The sequence below is a fragment of the Ovis canadensis genome, chromosome 7, assembly GCF_042477335.2.
Source record: "Ovis canadensis isolate MfBH-ARS-UI-01 breed Bighorn chromosome 7, ARS-UI_OviCan_v2, whole genome shotgun sequence".
NCBI lineage: Eukaryota > Metazoa > Chordata > Mammalia > Artiodactyla > Bovidae > Ovis > Ovis canadensis.
In genome coordinates this window covers 32,381,610-32,404,590 of record NC_091251.1, presented here as the reverse complement: position 1 = coordinate 32,404,590, position 22,981 = coordinate 32,381,610, and the positions used below count along the sequence as shown (strand labels likewise).

Sequence of the window (22,981 nt, the reverse complement as noted above, 5' to 3'; positions counted from 1 at the left end):
GCATATAAGTCAAATGCTTTTCTATCATAGGCCTGATCCTATGCTAGTTTCAAAATCAATCCAATTGTTGGGTTTGTGGCCAATAACCTGTGTCTAGTTCTGGGTTACCTTGGTAAATTTCTCTATTACGAGACTCTAACTGGTTGGCCCTGAAAAAATTTACTTAAAAAATTAAATCAAACTAAAGATAATCAGTCTAGTGACACTAGAAAACTGGGCTATGTTCCTTATAGATGGTGCCAATATATAACTTCCCTGGAAGATAAAGATTCTACAGGGCAGACTAAGTCAGATAACCTGAAGATATACTGGGCTACATCTAATGGAAGTTCTTAACATAAGTCTTACTTGTGACTACTAATACTGCTGGCTATGTCATTTGTATTTCACCTGTTTTACAAAATTGCTGTTTCTTACACTGTATGTGTGTGAGGCCTCTAATAGAATAATATATAGTCCCATATGAGATCGATGATGGTAACAGTGTAACTCTAGATATGGCAAGAAGCAACAAGAGGGAATATTCTCCTGGACCAAAAAGCTAGTAAGACAGGTGGTCCACAGAATTTTAGATACTGTTTTATGGCCCAGTCCAGTAACAGCATATTGAGTGGCCTGTTTACCTGAGAATGGACACTCTCAGCACCATGGGATAAAATGGTCATGAACTGCCCCCCTCATAATCATGATCAAGTTTATGAGCAAAAAGGGGCTCTGCCAACTGAAGACTGACACTCGCCATCTACATCTACAAAGATTAAACCATGACCGCTGCAACTGCTGACTTTCAACGCCCCTGAAAAAGGAGTTCAGGGTGAAAATCAGGAATGAGGCACTCTGTGCTCTGGGAAAAACTGGCAGAACAGGCCTTCAGATAGTTAGATCTTTTCAGGAAAATATTTTATGAGTCCCAATTCTTGCATCTTCTCATACCTAGAGAAACTGACGTCATTAACAGTGAAATCTGCTTTGGCTATTAAGGAAAAGTTTACAATTAAAAGTCAAAATAGAATAGCTATGATTCAGATAATCCTGGGAAATAACTAGGTGATGCTATGAGTATACTTTCAGATTAGACCTTGTGTTGCTAAACCCTTGAGTTTTCTGAGTCGTATCAGGCTTGGATGCCACCATTTTCAAAACAATGTCTGCTGGAAGCTACTAACCTGACTTTTTATAAAACTAGGCAACTGGCTACATGGCTACAAGTCTCCCTGAAGTGCCAGGTCCAGACTGGGTTTCAGACCTATTCTTCTAAAAAGAAATGAGATTATGATTTTAATCATACAAGACTCAGATCTAAAACTTGGAACTCAGAAATACTTCCAATTCAGTGTCTATACTCCAAGCTGGGGCAGTCCTATGCCCCATTTTGACAGGAAGTTATCACAGTCACAGTTGCCTAGTTCCCTAAAATTAAAACTGAGCGGGACTCTGGGGCTCTGGAGTGCAGATTTGTTCTGTGTTCTCTATTTCTTATCTGTAGGATATAGACTTTGTTCAGCCTCCTTGGCCTTCGCTGAATTCCAAAGCAGGGCTTCAAACAATTGCTAAGCAGGGAAGGGAGGGTCTACAAAAACAGAAACAATCAAAGGTTGGTACAGCCTCCAGACAGAGTCCTGGTTCCTACTCAAAGAAATATGCATAACAATGTCTTTGAGCCCCCACCCAGGTGGAAGATGGTAACTTCAGACTGAACACAAGATTCCTGGAGCACAGCTCTGTTGACTCACCACCAACCCATCAAAAGGGGTCACAAAGCTTGCAACCCTCACCCCAAATGTTGCCTTCTGTTTCCGGGGACCAGAGATGACCATCCTGTTAGGTCTCCTGTTTGGCCCTTAGTCTATTTCATCTCTGAGAGGGGCCAACTAAACTGCTGTTACTACAAGGGTAGAAGCTGGTTTCAGATGTGGAAAACCCCAACTTAGATCAGGTAGAGAGAGACTTCTGCTCTATTAGGCAGGCCTACGCCCATGCACAGCAGGAAGAAGTTACAGAAGAAAGAGACCTCTGCCCCAATTCCCAAAAAGTATCTTGAGTGTGAAGTCTCTCAGGGGGCCTATGTGCTGTGTTAGGGGAAGAACGTTGTTTTTATGTGAATCACTCGGGGGTAGTCAAAGAGTCCCTGGCCAAGATAAGAAAAGGGCTGAGTCAAAAAAAAAAAAAAAAGAGAAAAATGTCTCAAAATTGGTTTGAATCCTGGTTCAACTCATTCCCCTGGTTTACAACTCTCATATCCTCCTTGGTGGGGCCCCTGATTATCTTGTTACTGCTACTCACCCTCAGGCCATGCTTACTAAACTAACTAGTGGCCTTCATTAAAAACTGCATCAACACAGTGCAGCTCATGGTACTCAGATCCCAATATGCGGCCCTGCCAATGGTCCCCTTAGCAGGCGACAATATAGAGCTGACCTCAGACCCATGATTGGGTCTGTCCTGGATCCTAGAGAAGGGGGGAATGAAGAATCAAAGCTACTCCATTTTGTAAGGTTCCGGGAAAAGAGCCTTTGGAAATCCCCTGACCTCACCCCACCACCTGCGAACCAATCAACACCCTTGGCCAGCCCGGGAAATTCGGGTCAAGCCTGGGAAAGGAAAACCAATCAGAACTCAACAGCTAACCCTTCACCAGAAGGTGACCAATCAGACCCGGAGACTCCCGTTTTTTGAATTTTTCGGGCGATAATACCCTATATAAGCAATGTAACCCAGAGCTCAGGGCTCCTCCCTAAGGCTGCTGCGTCGGTATCAGTGGGAGCCCCAGCTCGAGCTTGGTAATAACTCTCTTGCTTTTGCATCGGATATCGGCTCCCTGGTGGTCATTGGGAGATTTCGCGACTTGGGCATAACAAATAACAACCTTCTCAGGTTCGATCTCTGGGTTGGGACGATCCCTTGGAATGGGAAATGGCACCCTACTCCAGTACTCTTCCCTGGAAAATTCCATGGGCAGAGGAGCGTGACAGGCTGCAGTCCATGGGGCTGCAAAGAATCAGACACGACTGAGAGACTAAGTGCAGATATAGCTTTTGCTCATCATTATATAAAAGTTCAATAAAGTCTATTAAATGAATGAATGAATCTAAATATAATTTTTAAATCCAAGAATTTTCTTGATAAACAAAAGGCTATTTTTATTAAGAAAGTGGTATTTTGCTTATACATCAAATGTTTCATTCAGAAAATGAATAGTCTCCTCAGGGGCAAGGACTGTATCTATTTTTATTTACTAGAAACAAGAACCGTGCCTGGTATATAATAAGTACCTACTATTAAATATTCAAAATAAAAGCCTCATCTTTGGGAAATGTTATTCATCTGGGTCTGGAGTATAATCAGACTGACTTTTAAAAACATCCATGACCAGTTTTGCAGTAATGCTCCTTTGGTGAGATTTCTCAGCAACACTCCGTCAGTCGTCTTTATCTGCTGCAGCTTAGAGCTGCAGGGTTCAAGTGAGGAAATGAGAAAACTGAAAGGTACCCTTGAAGACAAACATTCACCTTGCATGGCTGTGGCCACTGACAAATGTTTCAGGTCACAGATACCCAAGTGGTATCAGTGTTAGTAGAAATGATTTTGTAGGCCTCTGCTACCACCCAGACTGAGTAAGACTCTGCTTATGTAGCTTTGTTTACATGGATAATACATGAAAATATTTTCACCACAGAACAGGCAAAACCTGTAAGAGTGTATTTTACAATTTTTACCAGGTCAGAAGTTGACTGAACTATTACACATTCTTTTAAACCATTTTTGATTTGTGTAAGTCAACAGCCCAGAGCAGTCATTAGACTAATGTTAATTCAAAGTTTGAGAGAGACACTATCTTTGAGCTTTTGCCTACATGCAAAGCAGCTTACCTTCAATCAGCTGTGACAGCTGTGCCCCAGACACCAAGGTCTCAGTGACATCACTCTTTCGGGAAGCCTTTCGGTAGCGAACCTTGTAGCCAGTAATCTGTCCATTTTGTGCAGCTGGAGGAGGTGGCTGCCAGTGAATCACAATACTCTAGGAAACACAAGATTATAGGGAAAGACAACATATCAAGTCTCGGTCCTGTTTTACGTATCATCACCCTGAATTCACCGTGTAAGAGAAGGAATACGAAGGCAGCAGAGTGTTCAGAGTTTCATTACTAAGCTATCTGGTAATCACTCAAAGATGGTTTTAAGTTTCAAAACCCTCAAAGAGGGAATGGGGAGATTGTGTTTGTGGGCAGTGCACTCTGGCACCTGATCTATTTTGCTAGAATGATACTACCAGGCAAAAGTCTCAGGAAAGTTTCTGAAGGAAAGCACGAGGCCAGAGGCATGTGGATGAGGCAGTAAATCGGTGTTAGGGTCTCTCCTGCCTCTACGGTAAGAAGAGTGGAATTAGGTCGTCTCCATCTAAAACTTTTCCACGAGGGGACTGTTAATCATCAGCTGACTGTTTCTTCAAAGAAAAGGAGTCTCAGATTACTTTTTGAAAGGACTGCCTGTCTCAGTTGTCTATGCAGCCCAGGAGGGGCTCTGGGCATCTGAGAGGCACACGTGGTCTTCAGGGCACAGTGAACTTGCCCAGGAGAGCTGGCTACAGCAGTGTAACCATAGGACAGATGTCTGTCTGCCTTTGACTCACTCTGGGTTCACCTCACAGTACTAAATGGCTCCAGTATCATAAACCGCATCACCAAGGTACTGGATGTTGAAGGTCTATAACGCCATGGTTTACATAATAATAGCAGCATACTTGCAGAAAGGCCAAAGTAATTTTGGCATTAGAGAAAGGCAGTAAAATTAAACAGAATAAACCAAAGTTGGCATCTAAGTCTAGCTTTAAACTGGCAAGTGTATTATCTATGTCACTTTCTTTCTCTGCTTGATTATGCTTGTTTTGATAGAGAATCTCCCTCTTTATAAGCCCTCCTGAGGCCTAACAGGCTACCAGTAAAAATGAACAACAGCAATATAAAGCTTTACCTTTGAATTTCTTACTTCTAAAGACAGATTCTGAGGAGCAGCACTGGGAACTGCACAGACCAAAAAAAAAAAAAACAGAAAGGAAATGAAAAAAAAATTTAAATTTCAATTACATCATGTGACTGTTCTTGGCCAGACCTTATAGAAATGCACATCTCAAACACTGATACGCAACCTGAAAGTCTAACCCAGGAGCCAGTGTCCTCATGTTGACGGCAGTATTTGGATAAGGTGTGGCCATATATAAGTCATTTAAAATGAGACATTCACATATACACATCCATACCCAAGTCAGGATATACCTTTGGGAAGTCAGATACTTATTTCAAGGATACGATGATGACTCTAAACTTTTCTAGAGCCCAATTATATTCTGAACCTTCAATGTATTCTTCTGAATATGCTTGGGAATAGTTTTCTTTATTTTGGGGTACAATTTCTGGAAATGAGCCTAATAAATATGGGAAGTGAATCAGCTGGGTAGTATCATTATGAGTCCAAAGTGTGATGCACACAAATCAACAACCTTGGCTTTCTTGTGGGATTCCTAAACTGGTTTTGAAGGCAGTTTCAAGGAGAGCAAAGAGTTGTTAAACAATGGAAGTCCAGTTAAGTAATCATTTGGCTTCTGAAGGCAACTATATAGCAGGAAATAGTCATTCAGATGTGAGAGATTTGGGACTATTAGTTACAAAACAGCTGTATAACTAGTTTCTCACATTTTAGAATATAAGACAGGGTATCTCAAAATTTATTGTACATATGCCCTCCAGTGTCTTCTCTTGTAGTAACTATAGAAAGAAAAAAAATTTAAGAAAACTTGATTAGTTTCTTCTCTAACCACAAAATGCCGACTTTAGCTTTTCTCTCCTAATCCACACATGGAAATTTCTCCCTTCCATTCTGACACTTGGTGACCAGACATGTAACTCAGTGCCCACTGTGGTGTAGTCTTCTGGAGGACAGAGAGGATAGAGACCTCTCAACCCAGAGATTCAGAGGGCCTGGGTTCTGAAAAAAGGCCATGGATGGTTTCAGTCATCTCCTTTTTAAGAACTTCTGACTCAGCTGCAGAGGCACCAACATAATTGTTGTTGCTGTCTTCTCTTTCAACATCACCACCACCATCACAGCTAGGATCTGCTTCCTGTTCCTACATGGCAGGTAGTTTAATCCTTACAACAATCCTACAAAGGAGTTTCTTTATTATCTCACTTTATAGATGACAAAAAAAAACAGCTGCAGCTCAGGGGAGTTAACTTGCTCAAGGTATTTGTCTCAACTGGTATAAGAACCAAGATTTCTCTTCCTCCAAAGTGCTGCCCTTAACCAACCGCGCTGAGACACATTCAGTTCTTGCAACAGGCACTGTAGCCAGCATGCCAACCCACTTGATGCAGTTAGAAGTGGCTCATGGGTGGATTTAAAGGCCTATGTTAAACACAGGCTAACCAAAATACAGTCTGCATTTATTTCCCCCAACTTTTTATCCTGAAAAATGTCAAGTGCAGAGAGTGGCAAGAATGCAATGAACACCATATACTCTTTTCCTGCATTTACCACTTGTTAATATTCTGCCAAATAAGCTTTATTTCTCTCATTATATTTATACATATTTACCTATGTACATATTGTTTCTGGAGAGCTGAGAGACAGTTACAGTCATTATGATACTTCACCCTTAAATACTACAGTATGCATCTCCTAAGAAAACATTCTCCAACAAAATCATAATACAATGATCACATTAAAATCTAATCAGCACAAAACTATTATCTAATATGCCTAATAACATATCTAATTTTTAATACTGACTGATACTATACCAACCTAATCATTAAGTAATTGTACCAAGAGTGTCTTTATACTGGTTTTACTCCCAGATTCAGGAATCAAAGATTAAACATGATTTATTTAATTCTATGTGTCTTTACTTTTCTTTAATCCTATAATGACTCCTCTTTTTAGTTTCTTTCATTAGACTAATATTTTCTAAAGTATTCAAGCTAGTTTATTTTTTTGCAGAATGTCCACCAATTTGGATGTATGTCTCGTTGTTTCATCACGATCATACTTAAAACATGTTTGGCAGGGATATGGCACAGGTGAAATAGATGAAGCTATGTCTTTCTTAATGCAACACATCACATGATGTCAGTCTGCTCCAACGGTGATGTGATGTCTCACCACTTGTTTAAAGGAGTCAAATTACAGCTCTTAAAACTTGTTTAGACATTCAGTGTAAAGGCTATAATATATACACACATTTTTAGGAAAAAGACATTTTTGAAACATTTGGATTTAGCTGAGTTTCAGGATATAATATATACATTAAGTGCAATGAACTGTTATTTTCTGTTCTACTCTAAAAATATCTTTTAAAAAAATGTGGGTCTTGACCTGCTCAGTTTCACTGGCAAGCTGTACTTTGAAAACCACTGCTTTAGGCCATGGGTCTAAGCAAATAACAGTGAGATATAAACTGTCACAAAATAATTAAGGAGTTAAAAGACCTATTTGGCATGGAAATATAATTGCTATGTAGAGTAAGGCCAGCCTTCCAATAGCCTTGGATGATCTGTTCTATGAACAAGCAATAATACTCACTTATACAAAAAAATCTACTAAAAATAAAACACCAAGAAGCTATTTAAGTACCAGGTACTACATGTTCTATGACCTCTCAATGGATTTTTATAGCCACCCAATGAAGCTGGTATTATCTAAATTTCACATGTAAGGAAACACGCTCAGACATCTAAAGTGACTTGACTGAAGTCACACTACCAGAACTGGTATGTGAACCAAATCTTCTTGATATCGAAGCCCGTGATCTTGTTACTATGCCACCAGGGCCCCCAAGCTCGGGATTCTGTTCCAGAGGAAGAAAACTCACCATCTGAAAAAGTTCGAACAGCAACATCTTGTGTAGAGACTCCAGGACCATGTTTATTGTAGGCCACCACTCGGAAACTATACTCTGTATACTTTTTCAATCCGTTAATGGTGTGGGAGTGACTCGAAACATCAACATCCTTAAGTAAAATAAAACACACACACATACACATATATATATACACACACACACATATATATATACAACTCAAGCCAAAAGAAATGAAGCAAATAATTAACTATACAAATTCTATATTTGACACAATGCAGACTTTTATCCCTCTTACAGAACGTTATTTCAATAGTCAAAGCAAATTTATCATAAACACTGGCAATTTGCTGAGAAATACTTCTTAATAATGTTTAGTGACCGGTGATGGCAAAAACTACAGAATGAACCCTGGTATTAAGAAACAGAATTTATCAACGCATCATTTCTTATACATATTTTTCCTCAGATTTCTAGACAAGCAGGTATTGAGTTTTTGAAGTATATTTCAAATCTACTACTCCAATCAATGCATTAGAAAAAGGCTTGATATTATACCTGTTCTTTATCAGTCCCTTTTTCCATGTAGTACAGTTTGTAATTCTGAATTTCCCCATTTCCAGACAACGGTGTTTCCCAGGTGACAGTGATGGAAGTAGGTGAAGTTGCATGCGCTCGGATGTTGGGCGCCGGGCCAGGGAGCTGAACTAGAAAGATTTCAAGATGGCAAGACATCAATAAAATTTATTGTACCTCTCAAGACCACTCTCAGCAATAATGGCACCCTGGCTATGTTTGCAAAACAATAAAAACAATTAAACTAAGAAAACAAGTGATTTGACTCAAGAGGTTTCAGGATAATACATAATTAAATGATTTCCCTCTTCATGACCCCCAAACCAAAAAATATCTGTGAAATATCTCAAATTTATTCAAAGAAAAAAGTGAACACTGAAGAATTCTTGTGGTTTATAAAATCCTATTTTGCAGCAGGACTGCAGCACACAAAGGCAGACATCACAGAAAGGAGCCTTCTCTTGACAGCCTGTGGGGATACAGTGAATGATGGACAGAGGCCCTGCCCACAGAGAACTCCAGTCTAGAGGGAAGTCAGACATACAGTTACAAAGAAGATCGTAAGTGCTGGCAGACTAGGCAACAACTGTAATGAAAATGGAAAGAAGAGAGTACATAATTCTGCTCTGGGTAGGGCAGTTAGCAAAGGGAAGGACTGAAGCAGACTTAGGGAGCCGAAAGAATGAACAGTTTCCTCAGACATCAAAGGAGATACTGCTCTAGTCAATGGGGGTGACAGGTGAGAAAACAGCTGTCATGGTTATATGGTTCAGGCTGAAACAGGGATTAGATAAAAGGATACAGAATGCTATAAAGGATGATAAGAGCCAGATAAGGCCCTGCTCTGAGTCTGGATCATTTCTTCTAGGTGTTAGACAATTACTGAAAAATTATGAGCAGGAATATGACAAGACATGACCAGATTTGCCTTTAGAATGAGCATATGAACGCACGTACAGAAGAAAAACAGCAAGGGAATAAGACTGGATTAACACTCATTTTAAAAAGAGCTACCATTTATTGATGTTTGCTATCAGTCCAGCAGTAAGTGCTTTACATGTATGTGACTAGAAGACCCCATGAGTGATTGACCAATCATCTGCCCAGTTTACATACTTTTTCACTGTATTCTTTTTGTCTGACTGTCAGGTTCCAGTCCCAATTTATATACAAATCCTGGGCAGCTGCCCTTGTCTACACTTTGGTGGACACTCTGCATCTGAAAATCATTTCTCTGGTGCCAGCACTTTTGTAACAGACATCCATTAGACTTAAGGAAAGGGGAAAAAAAAACTAACAAAATGTAAAACAAACTGGCTTTCTTAAATAACAGCATGACAGCTTAAGATTAGTTCAGCTACCAAAGTAGAGAAACCTGAATATGGTTATTCTGACAGTTGTTTGCTTTATTTAGTCATGAATCATGTTATTCACTTAATGTTAAGAGCATATTTTGCACAGCCTGACAGGTGGGATTTGTCACACTTCTGCTGCTATGGAAAACTTTCCTCTAACTTTTTAAAAGGGAAGGAAAACAGAACAAATTCCCTTAAAATCACTTTCAGTATACTTGCTGGTTAAACATAGGCAAATATGATCCTAAAAAAGGCACTAATAAATTCTTTTGTCTATACAGTGGCATTAAAACATGTGAAAAAATTTAAGTTGGCTTGAAAAGCTAAAAATGTAAAATATTTTCCAAGGGCTGACTCTTAACACTTTGGCTTCCCCCACCCGCGCTCCAGGCTGAACACATCCAGATGAAATCTCTTTCCACTGACTCCTCTTTTGCCAAAACATGTTAATAGTCACCCTGCATCTCCTAAACAGTCTCCCCAGAAGCTGTTGCTCCTTCCATCTATATTCTTCAGTTCAGTCGTTCAGTCATGTAAAACTCTTTGTGACGCCACGGACTGCAGCACACTAGGCTTCCCTGTCCATCACCAACTCCCGGGGCTTACTCAAACTCATGTCCGTCGAGTTGGTGCTGCCATCCAACCATCTCATCCTCTCTCGTCCCCTTCTCTTCCTGCCTTCAGTCTTTCTCAGCATTAGGGTCTTTTCTAAGTCAGTTCTTTTCTGAGTCAGTTCTTTGCATCAGGTGGTCAAAGTATTGGAGCTTCAGCTTCAGCATCAGTTCTTCCAGTGAATATTCAGGAATGATTTCCTTTACTTCTGACTGGTTTGATCTCCTCGCAGTCCAAGGGACTCTCAAGAGTCTTCTCCAACACCATAGTTCAAAAGCATCCATCCTTTGGCTCTCAGCTTTCTTCATGGTCCCACTCTCATACCTATATTCTTAGCCACTTTCTTTTAATCAAACTCCCTTGAATAAATGAGCACAATACTGCCCATTTATCAGTCCTTGTCAGTCCTTGTCTGGCACCAGACTGTTTTGTGAACAGAAGTCTCACTCATCTTTACATCTTGCTGCCTAGCACAGTGCCTGGCACATGGCAGGCACTCAGGAAGCCTCTTCTTTCATCTCTAACTTGACAGTGCCCCTTTTAGTTCTGTAATTCTCAGCAGTCTGACTTTAGGTGCTGAAGTGATCAAGAAAGCCACTGGTTCTTCCCAAAGGCAAGCGTGAGTACGTACAGACACACAAATATTTTCATGTACCTTCAGAAGTTCCACGGCCCCGGGATGGAACCCTTGCACTCAATCAAATTCAGTGGGCTCTCTCATTTTCATCATGACTCACCCTGCATGGACACGGCTAATCCTAGCTTTGGGATTGGGTCAAGCGGTTTCCTTCCCCAAGAATGTTTGCTCTAAGCCAAATGCTTTAAGGCCAGCCCGGGGTTTCATGTTTTCCTAGGAAAACATGAAACAGATTTGATTTACCTAACTTTACAATAACTGTTCCTTGTTCTGTATTTCATTATCTCTCATGAATGACACCTGTATGTGAGAATTAATAAAGGAAAATTGAGTCCAAAATCGAACAGATTGTTCCTGCTCTTATCTGAACACAGTAATTGTGAAACTCAACATCCTTTCCCAGTAGTGAGAACACATTCTTTCCTTAAATCAGCACCCCCACCCCCTACCTGGCTCTCTTTGGGTCCTCTTGTTGTTGCCTGGGTTTGATTCCTGACCTTTAATGCCCTATTACAGAGATGATGAATGGCCTCCTATCTTGACTGCTCATTCTTTAAAGGGAGGATTCCTGTCCTGTCCCCTGCATCTCTGATAGCTTGTGCAGGGCCTGGTAGAGGAAGTCCTCAGTAACTGATGGGTGAACGATTTACTGCAGCATTAGAAAGTGAAAGTCCACAGCTTCTTGACTTTTCTTATTCCACCCATCAGGCAGAGTCCTTGAATTATTTCCACAGTTTCAGTGGTAAATACATTTAATCTGTTTAGTACCCTAGTCAGTAGCTTCCTCAAATTCATCACCCATTCCCCTCAGCTACAGTAAAATTTTTGTTACTGCAAATTTGTTAACACAGAAACACTAGTGCAGTTAATAGGAAAAGAAAACTGGAGAAGGCTCCCCCAAAAAACAATGGCTTGTGTTAAAAGAAGGTACAAGTGTAGAAGAAAGCTTCCTGAGAAAAGCATTAATTCTAAATTTGACTGCTTCTCATAATTTCTGACCTATAGTTTAAAAAAACAAAACTTAAGACATAGAAGACATTTATAAAGCAATTCACTTGACACTAATTTCAGTTGGAAAAATCTTAAGAAATGTAACTGGAAGTAACATTATTTGGCACAAATGACAACAGGTCCAAGGTAAAGCCTTGAAGAGATTTCGAAGAGTATGGTATGTATAAAGACCAGGGCAATTCCACTGATAATAACTATTAAATACCTATTTCCTGTGTGAGGTACTGCATTAGACATGGTGGGAAATAAAAGGACAAACAAATACTCTGTCTTTGCCATAAAATTAATGAAATACATTCATAACCATAATTCAAGGAAGATGTACAATAATACATCTCATAACTTAAATAATACATAATGTACCTTAGGACTGTAGAAAAAAATATTAGATAAGATCAGAGGAAGATTTTAGAACGGCATCTGAACTGGGTCCAAAGAATCAGTAAAATTTGGGCGTCTTCCAGCAGAATTATATTGTTGTACACTATTCACTGCTGTTTGATGCAGTTAACTTGATCTCCTGTATCTAATTCACTAACATCCCTAAAAGTGAGGCACTGTTATTTCCTGCACACCTAAGGTATGCCAGGCTATACCTAAGATAGCCCTTCATACAGGTCTTGCTACAGGTGGGGCTGACAGACAGGTGGGAGACTTACCCTCAGGCTGTGTTTCTACCCGTAGTGGAGCTGAACTCTCTCCAGAGCCATGCTTATTTTGAGCCATAACTCTAAAGATGTACACTGTTGCTGGCATTAGGTTTTGAATGGTCACCTGCATTTCTCCCGGGCGACTGGTATTCTCAACACGTTCCCTTTGGATAAACAGGGATTTGGAAAGAAATAACATTGATTATGGAAATTTCTAGAATGCGCAGTTTCATTTTCATTGCAATATCTATAGATACCACACTACATCAAAATCTTAATAAATTTAAGTCAAATTAACTCTCAAAAAAAGGAAAGTTTCAGGGGTGGAATGGTGCTTGGAATATAGACACTGGTTAACAGCAACGTCACGCATGTCTGAGAAGTCGCTGATGTTCTTGCTTAAACATCACTGATATTGTTGGTCATAATCACAACTTCCTTTCAAGAGTCTTCTCAGTGCCATCTCAAATAGGGTAGCTAGTCACCAATTCTGTACACTCTAAGAATCACTGAGTTTTAAGGGGCTATGTTTAGGGAAACAAACAGAAGGTGATTATAGGTATGATCCAATTTTCACAGAAAATTATCAAAGAATGTTGCATATCTTCTGGATAATAAACTTTTAATAAAAGGAAAATTAGAGATTATCACTTAAAACTGGGAACAAAACATTAAAAATTTAAATGAATCTATAAAATAAGCTAATAACTATTCTGATTTTTACAATCTATTTATTTTTTTAAAATTATTTTCAAACTGATCTGAAATATTTTAACAAATCTTATCACAAATGGTGCAAATGGCTAGTGGTCTGGTGTTATGAGATGAAAACATAAAGGGAGTTATCAGGTTCTTTAAAACACGTGGCTTTCAGGCTCTATTTTGGGGGTCTGTGTCTACAATAATTATGCTCAGTGTACTGTGCTCACTATAACAAAGACTATTTGCTTTTGTTTTGGACAAATAGCTGGTTTTTTTTTTTTTTTTAAGAATTACTGATTATGTAAGGAAAGATCTGTGTCTATCTTGAGAGGGTCATAAAAGGGCCCAAAACTACTTTGTGGGAGAAATTATTTGAAATTACCTAAAAATCTATTGAATTAAATTCTTACTTTAAAATATTGATAATTTTCCCTGAAATTTGTTTAAATAAATGGTTAAACAAACTGATTAAAATTTGTTAAGTTCTACATAACCATATGCCAATTTGTCTGATTGTATGTGAATGCATTTTAGAGATTCAAGTGTTTTTCAACAGTTTTCTATGGTTCTTTAAACTACCTTATTTTAATTAAAACAAACAGTACCCACCCACATCATATTTATAGAGGCTGCTTGTCTACAGTCAGCTCCACTGGAAAATATCATGGTAACAAAAGTTACTGCTCAGAGACTCTTGAGATATCTATTGATATTTTCTCTTCAGCTAAACCTCTCGATCACAAGATTTAGTAGAATGTCAATTGATTTCCTATGATGTGAGGTTTCTGACATTCAATCCAATCCCAAATGACTGCTGTCTAGAGCAAAGTATGGTATGTGACACTTCACTAAACTAAAAGCTCAGTGCCAGAGCACAGATTAGTTTGTTTTGCTCACTGTGCATCAAAGTTTGAACAAGACCTTTCTGAGAAAGACAGAGAAAGGGGCACTATTTTACTTTAAATTGAAGTGAGAGAGTGTTTCATTCGTGTTCACGTACTAGAGAAGCACTAGCAGAAGGTTCATACACCGAAGCAGCATCACAAATGTACATGGAACGAATGAATGGAAATTTGCCTTCTAATGTATAAATTTTATGATATGATAAAGTGAATGATATCATCTTTATCTTTTTGTTTGTTCCTATGTAAAAGAGGGGCTTCCCTGGTGGCTCAATGGTAAAGAAATCACCTATCAATGCAGTAAATGAGGGTTTGATCCCTGGGTTGGGAAGATCTTCTGAAGAAGGAAATGGCAACCCACTCCAGTATTCTTATTTGGGAAATTCCCTGGACAGAGGAGCTTGATGGACTACAGTCCACAAGATCACAAAAGAGTTGAATACAAACGACTTAGCGGCTAACCAACAACTTAAAAGGGGGAAAAAAAACCTAGAACAAATTTCTACAGAAGCATTATGATAAGAAAAAATTAATGGTAGATATGATTCCCTAAGATCAAACATCTAACACTCGAAAAAACTTCTAACAGTAGACTGATCTGAGGTCACAGAACCAAGTCTGTCAGGAAATAAAACTGACTTCAGGGAAGATTTGGGGTGAGTTATGAAGGACAATTTCATAAATATGTGAGGTTCCAATGGGAGTTAGGTTAGACTGTCTTAGCTAAGAGTCAAAAGAAAAAGAAAAAGGTATATTTTGTACCAAGACAGTGCTGGGTCAGAACTCAGGCGCTCCAATTCTAGTTCTGGCAACACTGCTGGCTTGCAAAGTCACTTTCTGGGTTTGTTTCTTCATGTATTAAATGAAAGAATGAGCCCAGAGTGGTGAACTTCTTCTTAAAGGGCTTGATAGTAAGTATTTACAGGCCAAGACACAAAATGAAAAATATTACCCACCATCTCCACAGTTAAAAATCTATGTATAACTTTACATAGGGAGCTGGCCCTCCCTATCCACAGTTCTATAATGGGGATTCAACCAACTGTGGATCCTGCAGTACTGTACTACAAATTTACTGAGAAAAATCCACATGTAAGTGGACAAGTGCAATTCAAACCCATGTTGTTCAAGGGTCAACTGTAGTTATTTATATAACCTATTAAAGTATAACCACTTGAAAAATGTAAAATTTATCCTTAGGTCTTGGGCCATAAAAACAAGTTTGATTTGGCCCACAGTATATAGTTTGATGATCCTGGAGCAGACTAACAGATTTCTAAGGCTGCATGCTAAGTTGCTTCAGTCATGTCAGACTCTATGCGCCCTATAGACTGTGGCCTACCAGGCTCCTCTGTTCATGGGGATTCTCCAGGCAAGAACACTGGAGTGGGTTGCCCTGCCCTCCTCTACGGGATCTTCCCGACCCAGGGATTGAACCTGCGTCTCTTAACGTCTTCTGCACTGGCAGGCCAGTTCTTTACCACAAGCACTACCTGGGAAGCCCTTATCCAATTCTGAAAGTGAGAGTTGCTCAATCTTGTCCAACTCTTTGCAACCCCAAGGACTATACAGTCCATGGAATTCTCCAGGCCAGAATACTGGACTGGATAGCCCTTCCTTTCTCCAGGGGATCTTCCCAACCCAGGGGTCGAACCTAGGTCTTCCGTGTTACAGGCAGGTTCTTTACCAGCTGAGTCATGACGGAAGCCCAATTATAAATGCTATTAATTTCTGGAATAACTTACTCTGTACTTTCCACTTAGTGGTTAATAGAAAATACTGCTGTTTAAAGGCATTGGAAACAAAAGTGAATATTTCACAGGTAAAATGGCAGAGGAAGGGCCCTTTGAAATTTCAGGAAGCATCTGCGTGCAATGCAGGAGACCCGGGTTTGATCCCTGGGTTGGGAAGATCCCCTGGCGAAGGAAATGGCAACCCACTCCAGTATTCTTGCCTGGAGAATCCCATGGATGGAGGAGCCTGGTGGGCTACAGTCCACGGGGTCGCAAAGAGTCGGACACAATTGAGTGACTTCACTTACTTACTTGCTTAGAGTACCCAATAAACTCATACAGCTCATTACCAAGGCACATAGTGCCCCCTGGTGGTTGAATTATCATATGCAAGAAGTAGGGGAATTGCAGGCAGTGGCATATACCCTCACATCGAAAGGTTGTTAAATCTATGAATATAATACATTACCTTCAATTTTTAGATGGGACAATGTAAACTTATAAAGATTAAATAAATTTTGTTTATAAAACAAGTAACGGGAATTTAGTCTGACTCGGTGTTACTTCTATTTCTTCACTGCTTCTATTCAGAAATCATGATCTTAAAGTAATGAGATAGCAAAAATTATTACTACAATCTCCAAGAATCTTCCTTTGAAATATTCCCCCGATTTACTGTTCCAAGTCACTGCTCTCATCTTCATCTAGGCCTACCACATGCTTGTGTGTGTGTGTTTAGTTGCTCAGTTATGTTTAATTCTTCACGACCCCATGGACTGTAACCCATCAGGTTCCTCTGTCTGTGGAATTCTCCAGGCAATACTAGAGTGGGTTGCTATTCCCTTTTCCAGGGGATCTTCTCAACCCAGGGATCGAATCCGGGTTTCATGCAATGTAGGCAGATTCTTTACTGACTTCCCACCAGGGAAGAAGCCCCACCACACGTTTAGATCAACCTAACTACTGCTGATCTGTCTCCCTGACTCCCCCACTCTTCTCTAATCTTGTGTAGAACCTGCCAAGAACTGCTAATAAAAGCTGTTTAATAAAACCACCTGCACACTTGCTCAGCAGTCTGAAATGGTCCCTTCTTAATTGATCATGTCCGGATTCTTACTTGCATTTTAACACCTGGCTCCAAACTTCCTTCCACTTTATTATAATCTCTTACTAATTCTGACCAAAAACTCTAGGCCAAAGCTTTCTTACTTTTCCGTCTTTCCAACAACAGACACACAAATTGGATCCTCTTTATGTATATTGATAATTGTCTTGTCCTCCTATTCCTGCCAATTGATAGAAATGGTTTCTATGCTCTTTTCTAATATACTTAACAAGTTTTAAAAATATGTTTTGATACATTTATAACATTGTTATACACAAAGATATAACTTTTATTCCTTCTACTAAATGGGGGTTAATTATCAACATTATTTTTTGAATAATTATTATTTTTCCACTGTCTGAAATTACTCACTCAACAAATATTTATTAAGTGCTACTGATAAGCCAGGCTCTGTTCTAGGTGATGGTGATACTCTACTGAACAAGACAAATGCAATGAATGCGTTAATAAAAAGAGAACATTTCTGAGTGTTACATGTTCTGGGAGAAAAACAAAAACATAAAAGCTAAAAAACAAAACATGGTGGTATGTTACAGTGATGTTCCAGAAAATGCTTAACAACTGGCTCTGGTTTGTAGCACTTGTCACTGTAAATACTCCCCCATGCCCAACTTAGAGCTACCGGGTCATCATTGGGTTTGCAAAATTTCCTGAAAATTTAACAATTGGCTTGGGAACAAGCCACCAAGTGCCCCAGGGTGTAACAGTGCCCAAGAGGCTATGTTGGGTGGGTAGTCATGGAAGACCCTAGAAGAGACCTTCTGAGGATGATGGACAAGGAGCCAGACAGTTGTTTGCAAAGGAAATGCAATCCTGGTAGAAGGAACAACAAGGCCTTCTCCTAGAAGCAAAGACCCTGTCATGTATGTAAGACTGCTTCTGAGCAATTACGAAAAGCTTCTGTCCTGTGAAACCCCATGGACTTTGCAATGGGATTTGAAAGTCTACTGGAAACATTTCAAGACAGGTGCTGTTTGGTAGTCATATCTTGCCTTTCTGTGACTAGCAGGACGTTTCCTTATCGCTGTCACTGCAAAACATCCACTGCAGTGTTCAGATGAACACTCCATTACCCTGTGAGCAGCGCAATCCATCTGACTCAAATTACGTCACTCACTTAGATGTCTCAAGAGTCTCAACCCAAGGGGCATTGACTTGACTAAGGTACCTATACCTTCTGAACTTGCCAGTTTGGTGTTAAATACAATATATATCAAATGTAAGCACCCTAGCAGAAATACAAGCTTAACTGCATGGGCCAGAGCCCTAACCCAAACAGGTATTTCAGCTTTCTTATTCTGGTGTGAAGTAACAGCACCATGAAGGGGTCTACTCAGCAATGTTAAGAATATACAGTCAGCATGTGGTGTGGGGCCTCCCGAAGAGCGGATGACTGGCTGGGAAAACAACATGAACACACATAAAATAACAGAAGAGTGACAGCTACGGCGGTATCAGATCATGTGCTATCATAACTAAGTGCCAGTATCAGCAGCACAAATATACACAGAAGAGAAAGGTTACATGTGCTGAAGGAGGACAGGAAGATTTATGAGGGCTCCATTGGGCTTAATCTGAGCCAAGAAAGATTGACTGAATTTTATAGTGGTGGTTGAGAAACGGGAAAGGGGGAAGTGACCAAAGAGAAAACGGGGGAAAAAAAACGCTGCAGAGTGACAGGAATTAGACTGGTTTCATCAGAAAGTGAGTTACCTAGGGTTAAAGGAAAATAATGTTGGATAGATAAAATACAGGTAGACTGTGCCGTGAAGTAGTAGCCTTGTGATTCTGGAAAATCTCCAAAAGCAATGGAGAGGCAATGTGAGTTCCTGAAAGAAGTGGCGATGGAGAGGAATGTAATGAAAATACTGTTTTAGGAAAACGGGTCACTTAGTAATCTTGTGTCATCAAGCAGACCCCTTAAGCTCAGCAGCCCACAACTGCTTAAGGGTGCAGGCAGATATAACTCCCTTAATTTCTAGAACCTGAAAGTTCTAAGTAAGACATAGCCTATAGGTTGTACTTGACTAATCATATTGAAAAGGGTATTCTTGGTTACATTTTAATATTTCTACTTAAATACCTTTATTTACCCTCTCCCCAAGTCATCTCAGAAAGGCAGGAAAGAATACCAGGACCTTTGTCTGTTTAGGGATTTACTTCTCATGACCTATGACTAGAAACGACATATCTCTGTGACCACATTTTCTGGACTTAAAGCTGGTACAGATTCTGCACAGCAGAGAGTCAGGAAGGATGGGCACAACTGGTCTTGGGAGGACAAGATGCAACCAACTGGCTCCAGACATACAGGCACTTACCTAGCAATGCCCTCCTTGGTGTAGAAGACAGAGTAGGTAAGGTTGTCCCCGTGAGGATCTGATGCAGGTGTCCGCCACGTCAATTTGATGAAGCGGGTAGAGACCAGGGAGGCCACGACATCCCGTGGAGCTGAAGGCAGTGGTCCAGTTGTGGCTGGTGCTAGATGGTCAGTAGTGGCACTGGTCAGTGAAGTGGGAGGTAATGTTGGGATGGCAACATCTTGTCATGTGCAAATATTGGGGAATATGAAGGGCAAACCACGACGGTTTTAAAAAAGAGAACAGAAAAAAACAAAAAACAAAAAAAGAAATAAACAAAACCACGATGGGAAATAAAATAAAATGAATGAACATAAAAAAGGCCATTAAACTGAAGGCTACCATGCAGGCCAGGGGTAACTACTGAAAACTAATGGGCACCAGTCAAGACACAGCACCGCAGAGCAAGCAGACTTTCTGGTCACTGTGATGGCTGTGGGTGAGGGCAAGGGAGGGTGCAGCTGAGGACAGGACATCTCACAGGGGCACACGCCAGCGCCCAGGGCATTTTCTCCAGTTCTGAAAGCAGCATGCAACCTCTGCCAAATTTTTGCATGTGTAAGTCTTATATGTGATAAAAAACCTCAGTATTTTTTCCCACTTTATCAAATATTGAACAATGTGTATAGTATGGCTGAGCCTACTTACACTTACCTTGGGCCCCAGACTATTGTGACCTCACTTGCAGAGCTGTGTATGCCTCTAGCTCTGCAGGAGTTCAAAAGTCACATCTTCAAGTGAAATCTAACATTAAAGTCTGCTCTCTGTGGTTGGCAATACCCAGCAAAGTTTGATAACCTTCCTCAATTCACTAAGTTACAGTTCATTTGCCATCTTATCAATTCATTTAATTACAACAGTATAATATCTTGAATCACAAATTCCAAAGCCACACAAACACAATACATATTGTTTTGTGCTTACACAAAGTACATTGTTCCATCTGTTTGGTACAGTCCTCACTACCAAGTAACAGATTACAACTGCTAGCAGACTTCAGGGACTCAAGGGGACAGATGAAGCAGATGGCAAATCAGAGCTCTGCTGTTCAAATGCTTGTCTGTATGTCCCTTCTGTTGCAGGACACTCTGATTTTAAAAGTCCATTCCTAATATACACCTAAAATATCCTTCACCTTGCAGTACACGTTTAATCACACAATTTTAATTGTAATCTCACAATTTTCAGATGAAGGAATTCATTGGAAATGTGTGATAACTTTAATGGGGAAGTTAGAAGAAGAGAGGCAGACAGGGAAATATGAAAATTCTGGACCTCATTTCAATGAAATAGTAGGAAAACCACCTCCTGAAAGCATCTGTGAACTAAGAGAATCTTTTAAACTGAGGTAGTCTAAATGAATATGCCAGTGAGAATAAATACTCCAAGGGAAAGGACAGAGGAAGACCAATGTAAAATCTCCCTACAGCTACCATTTATTGAGCACTTTCTACATGGCACTCTGGCTCTCTCTATGAAAGTGTTAGTCACTCAGTCATGTCTGACTCTTTGCCACCCCATGGACTGTATCCCGCCAAGCGCCTCTGTCCATGGAATTCTCCAGGCAAGAATACTGGAGTGGGTTGCCATTCCCTTCTCCAGAGGATATTCCTGACCCAGAGATCGAACACGGGTCTCCTACATTGCAGGTGGATTCTTTACCGTCTAAGCTATCAGGATTCTTTATGTGGACTCATTTAGTCTTTACAACCTTATGAAATAGGTACTATCACTGTATCTCTGTATTATATATGGAGACTACATTTAAAAGGGCTAAATCACTGTTCCTAGGAATAGGAAGTGGTGGAGTGTTAAAACCAACCATAGTTTTTAGCTTAAGAGACCTCTGGATTTATTCAATAGGAGTTTTTAGCCGTGGTCATGCCATTCAGGGTAACGGCAGTGGTCAGGGGCTCCTGCTTCTTTTTGTCAGCTCCCCCCTGCCTGCAAATCCCATGAAGGCAATGCAAAGGGCCAGGACAAATGCCTGTATATGCACTAGGTGTCACAAGAGAAAAATCACTGATTTTGTGAGATTTACCACTTTGATAGCAAGGGAAAGCAAGCTCTAGACAAAGAACAGACCTGCTGCGGATATCTAATTTGATTCTGTTGTGCTTTTTATGGCTTCGGTCTTTAAAAAGATACTGAAACTTGTTTTGTGTCCCAACATATGGATTATCCTGACAACTGTCCCATTTATGCTCGAAAAGAATCTGTATCTGTAGTCATTGGGTGGACAGTCTATAATGTTAGCTAGGCCAAGCTGACTGAGAGGATCGTTTAAGTCCTCTATATTCTTTTTAACTTTTGCTAATTGTTATCAGTTTTTGAGAGCAAGATATTGAAATCTCCCACTATTATCACTGACTTACATATTTCTTTTTTGAAGATAACAACTACAAGTACATATACTTACAACAACAAAGCCCCAAAATATATGCATCCAAAGAAATCTGGGAAAACTCAAATATTTGGAAATGAAGCAATCCATGAGTTAAAGAAGAAAGCACAAGAAAGAAAAAATTCAACACTTTTAAACTGAATGAAATGAAGATACAACATATTAAAAACAAAGACATGCAATTAAAGCAGTGCTGAGAGGGAAATTAAGATGTCTTTATCAGAAGAAAAGTCTCATGTGAATTATCTAAGCTTTCACCTTACTGAAGAGTATTGATCTTAAGCATTTTTACACACAAAAAGGTAACCGTACGAGGTAAAGCATGTGTTACCTAACTTAACTGTTGGAATGTTTTCGCAGTGTATATGTATCAAATGATTATATTGCACACTTCAAATATATTACCATTTATTTGTCAACTGAAGTGAAGTGAAAGTCACTCAGTTGTGTCCGACTCTTTGTGACCCCACTGACTGTTCATGGAATTCTCCAGGCCAGAATACTGGAGTGGGTAGCCTTTCCCTTCTCCAGGGGATCTTCCCAACCCAGGGATCGAACCCAGGTTTCCCACATTGCAGGCGGACTCTTTACCAGCTGAGCCACCAGGGAAGCGCAAGAATAATGGAGTGGGTAGCCTATCCCTTTTCCAGCAGATCTTCTCGATTCAGAATCAAATCGGGTCTCCTTCACCGCAGGCGGATTCTTTACTAACTGAGCTCTCAGGGGAGCCAATTTGTCAATTATACCACAACACAAATGGAAAAATTTATCCACATTCTTAAAAAAACACAAGGTTAATAAATCAAGGGAAGATGTTGTTGTTGTTGTCGTTCAGTTGTTTAGTGGTGTCTGACTCTGCAATCCCATAGACTGCATCAAGCCAGGCTTCCCTGTCCATCACCAACTCCTGGAGCTTGCTCAAACTCATGTGCATTGAGTCAGTGATTCCATCCAACCATCTCATCATCTGTTGCTCCCTTCTCCTCCTGCCTTCGATCTTTCCCAGCACCAAGGTCTTTTCCAATGAGTTGGCTCTTCCCATTAGGTGGCCAAAGTCCT

At 40.1% G+C, this 22,981-nt stretch overlaps 1 protein-coding gene across 4 annotated transcripts in view; it reads right to left on the bottom strand.

Annotated features, from left to right (window-relative positions):
• NEO1 (neogenin 1) overlaps nucleotides 1–22,981 on the bottom strand; it is a 237,560-nt gene that overhangs the window by 51,702 nt on the left and 162,877 nt on the right. For 2 of the 4 annotated variants that reach the window (XM_069595573.1, XM_069595574.1), the window contains 6 exons: nucleotides 19,480–19,699; nucleotides 12,705–12,859; nucleotides 8,413–8,561; nucleotides 7,867–8,005; nucleotides 4,971–5,020; nucleotides 3,870–4,017 (listed from right to left, as the gene is read on the bottom strand). In XM_069595573.1, the coding sequence (XP_069451674.1) occupies nucleotides 3,870–4,017; nucleotides 4,971–5,020; nucleotides 7,867–8,005; nucleotides 8,413–8,561; nucleotides 12,705–12,859; nucleotides 19,480–19,699 (861 nt within the window). The remainder of the gene's footprint in view (nucleotides 1–3,869; nucleotides 4,018–4,970; nucleotides 5,021–7,866; nucleotides 8,006–8,412; nucleotides 8,562–12,704; nucleotides 12,860–19,479; nucleotides 19,700–22,981) is intronic. The other 2 variants (XM_069595575.1, XM_069595576.1) reach the window with 1 other exon arrangement.